Genomic DNA, 13,379 nt, shown 5'->3' with positions numbered 1-13,379 from the left:
GCAAAAAAAAAAAAAAAAAAGAATCCATCGACCGTCTACTACAAGATTTATAAGTGGATTACAGTTGGTGCATTTAGCTAGTTAAACGTGTATTTGATATATTTTTGTCATATGTTTAACAAATAAATTCAGATAAATAAAAAAGAAGCTAACGTTAACCGGCCGTGACCTTTACAACGTGTGGGCGTGGCCGTGCGCGTGGTTTTCAATGCGGTGAAAGAGGACTAACGTTACGGCAGTTTGACTAAAGCTATAGTTAAAATTACAGGTAATGTAAACTAGGAAACATCTTAATCCGTCGTGAAATTTGAGCTCACATTGAATATATATTTCTAGCTGGTTTGTAAAAAGGTAATTTGTGGGCCAAAATAAACTTTATTTTTACGGCTAACCGCAAACAACTGTTAGCCGTTAGCACATTGACATTGTTCACGTCAGCGCTGACGTTGAACGTCCGTTGATGAACACGGTCCTTTGTGATTTTAGAAACTGAGGAAAGTTTAATAATGGATGTCCAACCTTACGACAACTTGATATGACAATGAAAGTCGATGTACAACAATTTCCCCTAGTGGTTTTAGACACAATGTGTGCCTAAATCTACATTGTGACAGCAAACATTGCAGTCTTTAGCTAAATGCTACAGTCCGCGTGTTAAATCCGGTTTATAATAGCTTGCATTGTGCCATAAAATGCTGCTTTCTATATGCATTTAAGTTAAATAAACATTGTTCATCTTTCATTTTTTTATGTACTAACACACAAACACACCCCCATGTGTGTCTTGTTGCCTTTGTGTCTTGGTTTGACTTAAAGGTAACGTTAGCTCTAATAGGCTTGACAATGCGTATGGCCATGATTGTAATACAACAAACACAAAGGTTTGAAAACACTACTATGGATAAAAGCTACAGCACAAACAGCCTTTTGACTGAGTTAGAGAGTTGCAGCCACATATGTTTCCTGTGCATTCCTAACTTCACTGATTTTCTATTTGTGTCGTCTCTTTTTCAGTGTATATTTACCAAGATGTCAGACCGTGAGTCCATAAAAAAAATGTTGAGGTCTGTACTGCAGTCCAGCAAGACCGGCGTGTCTGTGAACAGCCTCCAGTCAGAGTACCGGTCACTGTGCGGAGAAAACATCCCGCTGAAGAAGCTGGGCTACTCAAAACTGGAGGACTACCTCAAGAGCATCCCCTCTGTGGCCCGCCTTGAGTATCGCATGGGTGAGGTGAGGGCTGTTTTTGTATTTACTCAGGTGTAAGGCCAGTGTCTCACCTAGTTGTGAATTTACTTAGTCTGACACTGTGTAACATTGATTTGTTCTTCTGCATCCGTACATTGTCAGCTAGCAGCAGCACAGAATTGAGAAACAACAAAAGTTGGTACTTCATCCTATTTTGAGTTTTTCATAAAGTGTAACAATGAATCTGCTCTGTAGTTAAAATGCTTCGCGGCAGTGTGTCAGGAGACCGCTCACATTGCTGAGCTGGTAGCCAAGCAGAAGAACTCCAAGAAATCTGGTCGCTCCCAAGTTGTCAACTGCAGGATGAGATTCAAACCTTCCAACCCATACATGCTCAATGGTAGGAGACACTTGAACACTCAACTTTGTTTTTTACATCAGGGCTCTATCTATCCGAAGGCCTTCATATTTAGAGCCAACACCTTTTAAGCACCCATTCCCTGTATGCTACCTCCTTTTTTCACTCTAACCTGACCTATTGTCCCTCTATTCCACATTTTAAGTGAGACCAAGGTCCTCTCTCCGCCAACCCTCTCCTGCTGGTTCCTCTAACTGGCTAGCAAACCGCTCCCGGACCTACGGTGGACACAGAGGCTTCAGTGCCGCAGGAGACTACAGGTGAACAAATGAGCATTAGTTGCACTTAGTCTTCTCATTAAATTGTCAGGTTACACTGTTTCTTTTTTACATACCACTTTGTGTAAACCCAAGTGGTGTTTCCCTTCTTTAACTAACATTTTCTGTCACTTGTGCTTTAAAGAATCTAATGGAATTTATTCTTCTGCCTCTGCAGGCAGTTGGACCAAAGGTTGAGCTCCCTCACCCCTGTTGAACACAGACAACCGGCTCCTCAACCAGCTGTAAAGCCATGTGTAATGCCTGTCAGGTGAACATACTCATGTGGACAAACCTCATGAAGCCTAACATGGTTCTTCTATATACAACATTCATTTCGGGCAATTATACAGTTTGAGTGTATGAATCATAACTACATACATATAAAAGTTAGTATGCTAACACCACTTTTTAATATAATATAATTATTATTTTTATGTCTTAGCAAAGAGATGCGAGGATATTTTTGAATATGTGGGTTTAATGAATGTCTGAAAACCAGCACCACTAAACCAACCTGTTTTAGCTTAATAGCAGGACCTGCAGTGGTACGTTTGTATTGGTGTTCGGACGGGTCTGCCCCCACTGCTAAAAAAAAATCCTAGAGGAAACACTGAAAGCACATTATGCTTAAAATACTGCTTTGTTACCAACAGGAAGGAGAAGAGCTTCGCAAACTGCCAGAAGCCAAGAGGTATGCGGGACATTGTTGGAAATTAAGTCTTCCAATGATTAGATGATTTATAGGGGATTTTTTTTTATAGGGAAATATCAAATTGCTAGAATATATTCTGAATGTTGTTTCATCTTGTTTCATATTTCCAGGTTTTTCAGAATTTCTTTTGTTGATCAGCTAAAACAAATCTGTTAATATTGTGAATCTGCAACACAGAGTGGCTATCTGTGTGAAAAAATACTTACAAAATACAGCTGCACAATTCATTCATGGCCTAAAATAGGTCAATATTTAAATAATATTTAAATGAATCCAAAACGAAGATTTTTGAAGGGGTATAAAATAGACAGCTGAAACCTTTTGTACTTGTCACCGGGGAAGTGATTTACTGTTTACTGATGTCAGCATTTGTTAACCTTTCCTCCTCCTCTTACACAAACATTTCACAGAGAAGCCTCCTGAAAAAATCCCCAGAACTGACCAATCAAAGGTACAGAAAAACATTGCATTGTATTTTATGTTGCAAATCAAAGAGTAAATCCAAATTGAGTTGCATAGCCATACTGCTCTGTGTTTATGTAGAACTAAGGAAGAAACAGGCTCTGCTTGCTGCTTTTATATTTAGTCTCTTAAAAGCAAAAGTTCCCTAAATACTTATTTTAGACGAGCCCTCACAAAGTTTCTTCTTACATGTTTCTTTTTATAAAATAAAGATTTTCTGAAATAAAAAGAACATTGTAAGAAGATAATTTATCAGGGTTCTCCTCTGTTTGTTTGCAGCACATGTGCCACAACCCAATAATGTCACAGCAGTTGTTTTCCATGATCTATTTTAATTAGTTTATTTTGTACTTACCTGTGTGTTCATTTTATTATTTTGAATTGGGATTTTAAAAAGAAATCTAATCTCAGTCAAAAAAGCAAGGGGACATACTTGTAGTGATTAATCTTGTGGAATCTCCCCATGCAGTCTTGTCTGTATGACGTGGAACTGGTGCAGAGCAGATTAATTCAGCTCATGGAGAAATACTACAGTGGATTGTGGATGTCGAAACTATCCCAGGTCTACAGTGAAATGTTCAATCAGAAGCTCCACCCCCAGGCTCTCGTAGATCTGGAAAAGTGGACACACATCTGTATGGTGAGTCAGTCATTTTTATTTGTACATGTGCGACCAAAATCTCATATCCTGATAGAGGTAATTTCATATACAGGTGATATATATCACGATATATATATTTTTTTGTAAATTCAACGAATAAATAGTCTATATATGACCTCGTAGAAATGCCCATTTCTTATCACATTATGAATTAACTTTTGATTGTTTCTCATTTAACAACCAGCCTCCTCCAACAAAATAGATAAAAAATAGATCACTTATGAAAAAACTCAATTTTTCAATCCCGGTATTCAGCTTTAACAGGAATTGATAGGATTACAATCTCTTTCCTTCTGTTTCTGGCTCATCTGGCCTTCACAGGTGGAGAATCCTCCCAGCATGTGCCGAGCGGACCGCCTCATCTACCCTCCTCTGCCTCCTAAGTCTTCTATTGTCCCTAGAGTTAGCACCACACCTCCAACATCTCCCACTGACTCAAGCACCATCACCACACCCATTTCTTCACGTCCCTCAACACCTGAACAACCTTCCAGTCCCCTCCTTCACTCCCCTGTTCCTAGACCTAGAGAGTCCCCCCAAAACCCTTTGGCTAAGCCCACCTTCATTTTTCCTCCTCAACCTATATGTGCCTCTTCGGTTACGTTGCGCAGCCCTGCCCGCAACCCAGCTCTCGCTCCCAGATTGCCCCCTTGTATCAATCTTGCTGTAAATGCCAATGGTGGATGTAAAGATCGTCAGAACTTACCTGTAACTACCCTCAACCACAAACAAAACACTCATTCATCAGCCCATACCCGGACTTGCCCTGCATCAACCAATGCTCCTCCACTGGCTTCCTCCCTGCAACCTGGCCCTGACATTTTACCCCTTTTGAAGGTGACCTTCTCCCCTACCTCCGATTCTGCCCCTCGTCCTACCTCAAAATCTCCTGCTGTTGTGTCAGCTGAAGCACGTCAGAGAATAAAAGAGCTTCTGTCTAAGTACAGTCACGGTCTGTGGGCCCATGCTTTGCCCAAACTCTTCATGGACACATACAAAATGTCATTCCCCGAACATATTATGGACAACTTGTCTCTTTTGCTGGACATATGCACCGTGGAGTACCCCATGCCACATGACAAGAAGAAAGTAAGTGAATGAGATTGCACAGCATATACCAGAGTTAACACAATGTACAAGTTAAGTTAGTCTTAATGAGTAGTGTAAAGTTACAGTGGAGGATTGTTTTTCTTCTCCACACTTATTGCTCAGACAAGTGATAAATTGGAATGCTTGGTGCGGAGAAATTGGAGTGTTTCCAACAGTTGTGATAATGTTTTTGTTAACACCGCAGGGAGCTCAGGGACATCCTTCCCTTTTACCTGTTTGTCTTCAAATATTTGTATTTATTAATGTGTTCGTCATTGATGCACTTGTGTCACTCCTGTGTGTCAGGCCATCCTGTATAACTCCTTCAAAGTTGACATGGAAGACACAGACAACCAAAAAAGCCAGAAATGCAGAAGCACTCCCCTTCCATCTGGTCTGGAGGTCCTGGGATCTGTGGAGCCTCCCTATCTGGCTCTTCCCTCAGAGCAATACCCCTCTGTGCTGATTACTGATGCCAAGAGCAGCAATGCTGTTACTGTAAGGTGAGACACACCAAAAATAAATTTAATAAATTGCCCTTGAAGCTAACATGGTAAACAGTGCTTCAAACTTTAAAAACTAAGTTAAAGCTTTGTGAGGAATTGTTCATAGCAAAGTATTAGTGAGTGTACTGTTATATACCAGGTTACTGTTTCGAAAACTTCCATGGACAGATTGAGAGAAGCTGAAAAAACATTTGTGTGTCTGTTCAGGTATGTAGGCGAGAACTACTCCAATGCCCAGGAGGCCATGGAGGGCACCATGCACTCCTTCTACAGCCAAAGCTCCACCCACCGTCCTCTGTCTAACCCTGTTGTTGGTCAGCTCGTAGCAGTCAAGGGGGAGGATGGAGACGACCTGGCCAGAGCTCAGGTCATGAAGGTTATGCCCCCTAACAAGGTCAAGGTAACTCATTTAGTTTGTAGTAAACAGTAGGTTTTTTTACTTTAAAAAATTGTTTTCTTAATCAGTGTCAAAAAGTGTAATTACATTCACTGTAACACAAATTCCAAGGTGTGTGAATGCCGTTTTAGAGCTTCATGATGTATTTGGTTCAGAAATGTAGACTTTGGGGGATTCCGCCCTTGAACTGGGACACTGCTCAGTTTATCAGTGGAACACATTTGCTTGCTACAGAATTGGTCAGTGTTTTTGCAGCAGCAGAGCTTTTGTCGGTCTGTTTGCCAGGTATACTATGTGGACTATGGCTTCTCTGTGGAAACCAGTGGGACTAATCTGCTGGAGCTGCACCAGGACTTCCTCTCTTTGCCATTCCAGGCTACAAATGTTCAACTTGCAGGTACAGAGAAGATTACGAAATGACTTTAGTACTTATGTAACTGACGTAGGTGAGAAATGTCACAACTAAACAGACAAAATGTTTACATTAGCCAATGAATGTACAACATACTGTAGGTCAGAGGTCACTAATACCCCTGCTTCTCTCATCCTCCCTCTCCCTCTCCCTCCCTTCCTTCTCCCAGGTCTAGATGCATTCAGCTCCCATCCGCTGGTGCTGTCCTCCTTGGACAAGTTGGCAGTGGGAAAAATCCTGCTAATGGAGACATTAGAGCCGTGTCAAAAGAATGAGATTCCGGAGGCAGTGCTGTACGACACTTCGCAGGATGACGACGTCAACATCAACTCCACCTGCCTGAAGGCTCTGCAGGACAACACCATGAACAACCCTCTGACTGTAAGGATGGTGTACATCTGTAGTGTGATGCATGTATAAAGCCAATGAAATAGCAGCAAATGAGCAGTTTCATATGGTTTAGCAGGATTTTATTCAGTTGGAATTAAAACCAGCAGCTTGTCAGCCATGATTGTGAGGTCCTCAATGTTATCAGTCCCCCATCTATTATCTAACATGATTCTTTCTGGTGCCTGTAGGTAAATGCAACCTGTCAGGAGGTGTGTGTCACAAATGTGTGTGCAGATGGTATCATCTACTGTCAGCTGCCCTCCAGAGGGACCGCAAGACTCAGCAAGTTACTGGAAGACACAGAGGCCTTCTTCACCTCCAAGGTAGACAAAACTTTAGACTTGTATAAAAACATTTGCCTCAACACTTAACAGTGTCGAACATTTTAAGTCTTACAGTTATAGTATAGTAGGAGTATGTAGAATACTATTATAGTTTTTTAGGTATCAGTTCAGTGTGCTGCTTGATGCAGAGAGAGGCTGTTTAACTTCATGACTTTACAAAGCAATAGTTCATAGTGCATTATAAAAACAAACCTGCAAGTTAAGATCTACACATTGTTTTTGTTAAGAGCCGAGCTAGTGGCGTTGGAGCCAGGCAAATAGGTTTAAACAGTCATTCAGATGCGATGTGATAAAAGTGACTTGGATTACTTTATCCAAATATTTAGAGCAAGAGCAAAACTCACACTGTATCACAAACACAATACTGTTGTCACACATCTCTGAAGCCTTTCACGCATGTTCCAGCTGATGCCACATAGGCATTTTGCCTTTAAAAGCTGATGAAAAGTAGTTGTTAGCGGATATCCCTGGCTGGGGTCAAAGTAAAAAACCCTCTTAATTCCTAACACATTGTAGATCCAAATCTAAATGTGTTGTTATATTGGCCATTAGAGTGATATACAGTGCGCTTGAAAATTCTACATCACTTCATGTTTGATGCATTTGTTCATACACAACTCCAAATATCGTCTGTGGACTGACAGATAATAATTGTGTTTTACCTACCAGATGACATCCGAGTTATTGGTCTCCAGACCCTTCAGTGGCAAGTTCTGTCTTGCTCGTTACAAAGGAAAGTGGTCCAGAGTGGAGGTAAGAACAGGATCATTAAAATCTATTTTTCTTAAAGGCTTAAATTAAAAAGCAAACAATTATCTTAGACATTGAAAGTACTGGGATAGCATATTGTTACAGTTTAAATAGGGATGGGGCCGATCCGATCCAGTATTGGTATCGGGACCGATACCAGCGTAATTCACGTATCGGAATTTCCCGATCCAACCAGCGGAGGTATCCGATCCATGAGCCATGTCTGCGCTTTAACGTTGTCTGCTGAAATGACTCCACAAGTGATTCCTGCCGGCCAGTCTGCAGCTGGCTGCAAACTGTGAAATGGATTTCCTGAACGGAGGTTATGAGACACGCCCCTGCTCAGGAAATCCATTCCGCAGTTTGCAGCCGTGATTCAGAGAGGCGGAAGCTCCCTCGCGTCGCACAACACTAGGAACGCAATCAAACATTTAAAAAAGCACCACACGAAAGAGCACAAGGATTTTTTAGCCAGGGAGCAGCTGTCAGCAATCACTTCTGGAGTCAAGGTAAACTTGAACAAAAAAAAAAAAATACAAGGTAAACTCCAGGCAGACAACGTGAAAGCTAAAGGGATTAGAGTGTGTGTGTGTGTGTGTGTGTGTGTGTGTGTGTGTGTGTGTGTGTGTGTGTGTGTGTGTGTGTGTGTAAGATGTTTACACTTATTGCACTTTTCTTATATTTCAAATATTTGACATTTTGGGAATTTAATAAATATTGACATGACAATCAATTTGATATATATATATTGGAATAGTATCGGTATCGGCAGTCATCCAAATTCAGGTATCGGGATCAGATCGTATGAGAAAAAATCCCTAGTTTTAAATATAACAGTTTGAGGTCATATTTCTTTGGCACCCACTCACGTGTTGCTCTGCTTGTTTTCAGATCACCAACATGTACGGCAACCGAGTGATGGAGATCCTCTTCATAGACTTGGGTCTCCCAGCAACTGTAGAGGTCACTGATCTCCGAGAGATCCCCCCTCTTTTCCTCAAAGACTTCACCATCATCCCACCACAGGTCAGTTGTTTTAGTGTGTGTTGTGGGAGTAAGTCCACCTTAATCTTCAACCAAGCAAATGGTTGGAGAAGCATCTTTTCCTCTCTTCCTTCTCTCTATAATGCATTGTTTCAGGTAAGGCATGTTCTTGAAGTGAGGGGCATACAGTTGTTAGGGGCCATTCTCCACACTGTTCAAGCATCTACTTCGCATTTAGAAATTCCCAGAGGATTGTAAAGTGCTGAGATCTCAAACTGTGAGACTACCGTTTGTCAGCCTTTAGTGTTGATAGGCTATCACTTGTGATGTGTAACCAATCAGATATTGCTGTGTAGGACATTGAGTGAGACTACAGTGTGTAGTATCTTTGGAAAAAATGGAAAAGCTGTGGTCTTAAAAGTACTTGAAAGTCCTTTTTAATTTTGTAATGTCTACGAACCCTGGGTAAAGTAGTTGTAACACATATATAGGTTCATCTTTTGTTTTGTGTGTGTGTATCGTTGCTCCCTCCAGGCTATCAAATGTCGCCTGGCTGACCTCACAGTTCCAGAGGGAGACTGGAGACCAGAGGCCGTTCTGTGGGTGAAGGAGGCTCTCCTGGGCTCTGAGGACTGTAAAATGAGGGTAACATACTGAAACACCTGTAACATAAAGTTAAACTTGTTTGTTTTTCCTGCATTAATTGAAACATGCCATAAATATGGCAGGAAACCATACTCAGTCAGTGGCCACTTCATTAGGTACACTTGTATTCCTTCTTCCTAATGCAAATAGTCTAGTCACCCAGTCATGTGGTGGCAACTCTGTGTATTAAAGCGTGCATACACGGTCAAGAGGTTCAGTTGCTCATCAGAATGAGGAAGACATTTGATCTAAGTGAGACTTTGACCTTGTTGGTACCTAATGAGTATCTCAGAAATCCATGTCACGAAGCATACATCATCTCAAGCTGGTTCAGTTCAGTGTACTCCAATGTTCTCCACCGTCAACAGCTCTCAGTCTCTCAGTCACAGCTGACGAATCTGCATCAGCTATCTCATGCTGTCACATCAACATGCAGCTGGAAGGCCATATTCACACCAAATCAGGCATTGTTGTTTTTCTCTATATAGTATAATCTCTCTTTTCCCCACTGCTGTGGCTCTAATGCGCTACCCACATTTAAATAAGTGGGAGGACTGCTGTTTGTTAGTATTAGAAAATTGTACCTAATAAAGTGGCCACTGAGTGTATGTTGATTATAAAGGCTTGACTGCTTAAAGCAGACTGGCAGTGTATGGTGTAGCAGCAAGCTTACAAGTAAGGCCATGTTTTTTCTCCCTTTCTTCCCTCATTTTAGATCTTGAAATTAGACAGGCACAAGGGGGACTGGCTGGTCTATATGTACCTCTTCGTCGGTGCTGACAGTCAGGAGCTGGACAAGAGCATCAACCGTCAACTGGCCCAGTCAGAGTTGTGGCACAAACTCACAACACAGAACAACAACACAATCACCAGCAATAACAGCAGTGTGGATACAGGTAGTACTAAGACTAGGAATAAGTCTATTCTGAGTCTGGACAGGTTTTTTTGTTGTTATTTTGGATTTGTATTGAAGCAGATCTATGAGGATTAAATGCTGATGCTGACTCCCTATACATTTGAAGGTGTTTTGCATGTACCTATGTTTTCCAAAATTCTAGGTCTCAGTGCTCTAGTGGAGAAGATGACTCTGGGCAGATCGCTACCAGTCCCCATTGGCAAGGCCCTAACCCAACCTCTTCATGGAGTAATGGACTCATCTTATCCAGACACAAACACCAAAACTGGGATGCAGCCTCTTGCGATGCCTCCTATACTGGAGCTCCCACAGGTGTGTGGAGACGGACAAACTCTCTCTAGGCACTCAATTATTGGTTTGTTTTCCAAAAGCAGTCACACAGCTGTTTTTACTCACAAAGCTTTCATGGACCGTACAGTCATCGTCCACTCTGTCCGCGGTCTCTTCCCTCCACTCTGCTAAGCTCTGTGTGTGCGAGTTGGGGCTGCCCCATCGCTGTGGAGTTTAACCCCAGGCAATAACAAACCTCAGAATAATAACAAACCTCAGAATGTCTTCATCAGCCTAAGAGAAGTGAATATTCAACAAAACCTCACATACACTTCATTTTCCCTGTCTTCTTTCAGCCTGGTCAGAATATAGATGTGTTTGTGCCAGTGGCCTGCCACCCTGGTTACTTTGTGCTGCAGCTATGGCAGGATCTGCATAAGCTGGTGGTGTTGATGGGGGAGATGATCCTCTATTACAACCAGACGAGGAAGGCCAACACAGCCACAAACATCCAGAAAGGAGAGGTCTACGCTGCCAGAATAGACAAGAAGTAAGTGATTAATGCGTTTGGCCCTGATGCAAACCTTACATATATCAGACCTGCTAACAAAATATAAAAACTAATGGTTGACGGTTAAACTGATGCCTATCTCTACCCTAGTTGGCACCGTGTACAGGTGAAGGGGGTTCTGGCCAATGGCTTGGTTTCTGTCTATGATTTGGACTACGGAAAACATGAGCTGGTCCGCACTACTCTGCTCCAGCCTCTGATAGAGGAATTCAGACAGCTGCCCTTCCAGGCTATCACTGCACAACTGGCAGGTCAGTTTCATTTTAATTCATGCATTAAAGCAATGTTATTTTATATTTAACAGGTAGTGTACTACAATTATTTTTCAGTTTAACTAAGTTTAATATTAGAATGAATTAATTATTTTGTAGTCCTCAGATTAAAATGTTGTTAAAATGTCATTTTCAACCCCACTCAAAGCTTAATGTGTAATTTAATTCTTATGAATTTCTCAATATTAAACAAGCTGTCCTTATTTAATGCAAGCAATCACTTGATCCTTGTCTGTTGGTTCCATACTCATTCCACTTTAATTGTAATGAAACATTGCTATAAAACAACTAATGATTATTTTTTATTATATAAATTATCCACCTTGATAATACGAAGTGGAGCACCTTGGGTTTTCAGTCTTATTACTGATGCCTCCTCCCGTTTGTCCTGTAGGTGTGACACAGCACCAGTGGTCAGAGGAGGCCTCCATGTTATTCAGGAACCACGTGGAGGATCGAGCACTGGTAGCCCAAGTGGAGAGCGTGCAGGAGGTGTCGGAGGTTAAAGGTGAGCTGTGGGAACGGAGGTTGACAGTTTACCTGGTGGACACTGCAGTGGAGGACAGGGACATTTGGATTCACAGCATCATGGCCGACATCAGCGGTGATCTCTCTTCTGCAGCCTAGAATGTTTCCTCATGCATGTTGGGAAATTAACCAGCAAGCTGACTCTGTGACTGCAAGTATTTCTACCGAAAAGTATTTTTGAACCAACAAGTTATTTTCAAGTTCTAAAAATGGTGACAATGCTCGGTGAACTTTGGATAGCAAACGTCACCCTCTGCCCTTGGTTCATTTCCAGTGTTCTGGATATTTCTCCCAGTCAAAGACTTTAAAGAAGCCCTTTTAATTGTTTTGGTCATAGTCAGGGGCCATCTGAACTTGACTGAAGAGATTATTTTGTTGAGTTCATTATTTCTGTTACATTTGTCTCAAATGCTGTTGAGTGCAGCTGAAAATTAATTAGGAAGAAGATGGATAACATTACACACCATCAAATGTTACTCTTGTCAGTCTTGGAAGTAATCATTTAGAAACAAACCCAACTCACATTAATTCATTTATTTTTGTTTCTTCAAGTTAATCACCTGTGTGGCATGGTTTGTTGTGTGTGTGTGTGTGTGTGTTTTTATGACTCTGTTCCCTCGACTAACTTTTGGTTTGCCGTGCCTTATGCATGTAATGGTGAGGCTCATTTTGCACTTAATTTTGTGTGTATATGTTTTTACATTAATCCAACCGAAGTTACTTAACTGCATTAATGTAAGCAGTTGTTAAAGCTTCACTGATGGGAACACCTTGTTTGATATTATCTTGTATGACTTGACTGAAAAGAATAAGTTGTAATATTTCTAGTGTTGTTTCAACATGAAAAGCTGTTCACAAGGATTTGTTCTATTAAAACATGTAGCCAAAGGAGGGTGTACTTTTACTGAAAGCTTTTTAAATTATTCATTTTTTACCAGTGTTCTGGCAGTGTGATCTGCTATTTCAGGATGAACTGCCAGTGAAATAAAAGGGCTTTACCCATTATTGAACCACTGGATGCCACTGAATCCTACACACTGGACATTTTCTAAATGTTAACGTGACAGGCGCCTGGCAGAGTGAGCTCTGGCCCCTTACTGTGACCTTTCTTTTTAAAAACATTTTTATTTCATTTTTACAGATATTTCCCACCAGGCAGGATAACAAAGACATGCCTACCTGCCGTCATCCTGAGAGAGTAGCTCAAATTGTCAAAGAGTGAATATGAAATGTACCTAGAATATGTCCATTATCGAACATTCAGACATAACACTGCTAAAGTTCACCATTGAGCATGTTATATCAAATGTATTTAAAAAGTGTTGAACAATGTGCCATTTTACTGGTGGTTATGTGCCAGACTGTTTCTTGGCTGGGTGCAGCAACTTGACTGATTTTGTTCCCTTTGAGACAGAGGCAGCTGAGTAGTTCCCTCCTGTTTCAGTCTTGTGCTAAGCTAAACTCTTCTCTGCTCTGCCAGAGAGAAAATGCCCATATTTCCCAAAGTGTCTAACATGTTGCTGATAATATGGGCCTACCTCTGTACTTCTACTAGTAGTATACTAGTAGTAGTATGTGTAGTATCTGAGTACCTCCACCATGCA

At 41.3% G+C, this 13,379-nt stretch overlaps 1 protein-coding gene across 1 annotated transcript; it reads left to right on the top strand.

The window, feature by feature from the left end:
• The first annotated feature begins 190 nt into the window (after positions 1-190).
• Positions 191-12,788, top strand: tdrd7a (tudor domain containing 7 a). The gene is made up of 22 exons (XM_051385999.1): positions 191-268; positions 1,015-1,233; positions 1,444-1,588; positions 1,752-1,866; positions 2,042-2,134; positions 2,520-2,557; positions 2,989-3,029; positions 3,510-3,680; positions 4,023-4,790; positions 5,097-5,293; positions 5,504-5,696; positions 5,979-6,090; positions 6,275-6,486; positions 6,684-6,818; positions 7,509-7,592; positions 8,481-8,615; positions 9,108-9,218; positions 9,934-10,114; positions 10,277-10,446; positions 10,761-10,954; positions 11,066-11,226; positions 11,642-12,788. The coding sequence occupies exons 2-22, from the start codon at positions 1,030-1,032 to the stop codon at positions 11,872-11,874; spliced, it is 3,693 nt and encodes a 1,230-aa protein (XP_051241959.1). The 5' UTR covers positions 191-268; positions 1,015-1,029; the 3' UTR covers positions 11,875-12,788.
• Positions 12,789-13,379: the final 591 nt, after the last annotated feature.

Source organism: Dicentrarchus labrax, unplaced genomic scaffold, assembly GCF_905237075.1.
Source record: "Dicentrarchus labrax unplaced genomic scaffold, dlabrax2021, whole genome shotgun sequence".
Taxonomy (NCBI): domain Eukaryota; kingdom Metazoa; phylum Chordata; class Actinopteri; family Moronidae; genus Dicentrarchus; species Dicentrarchus labrax.
This window is presented reverse-complemented; position numbering and strand designations above follow the sequence as displayed.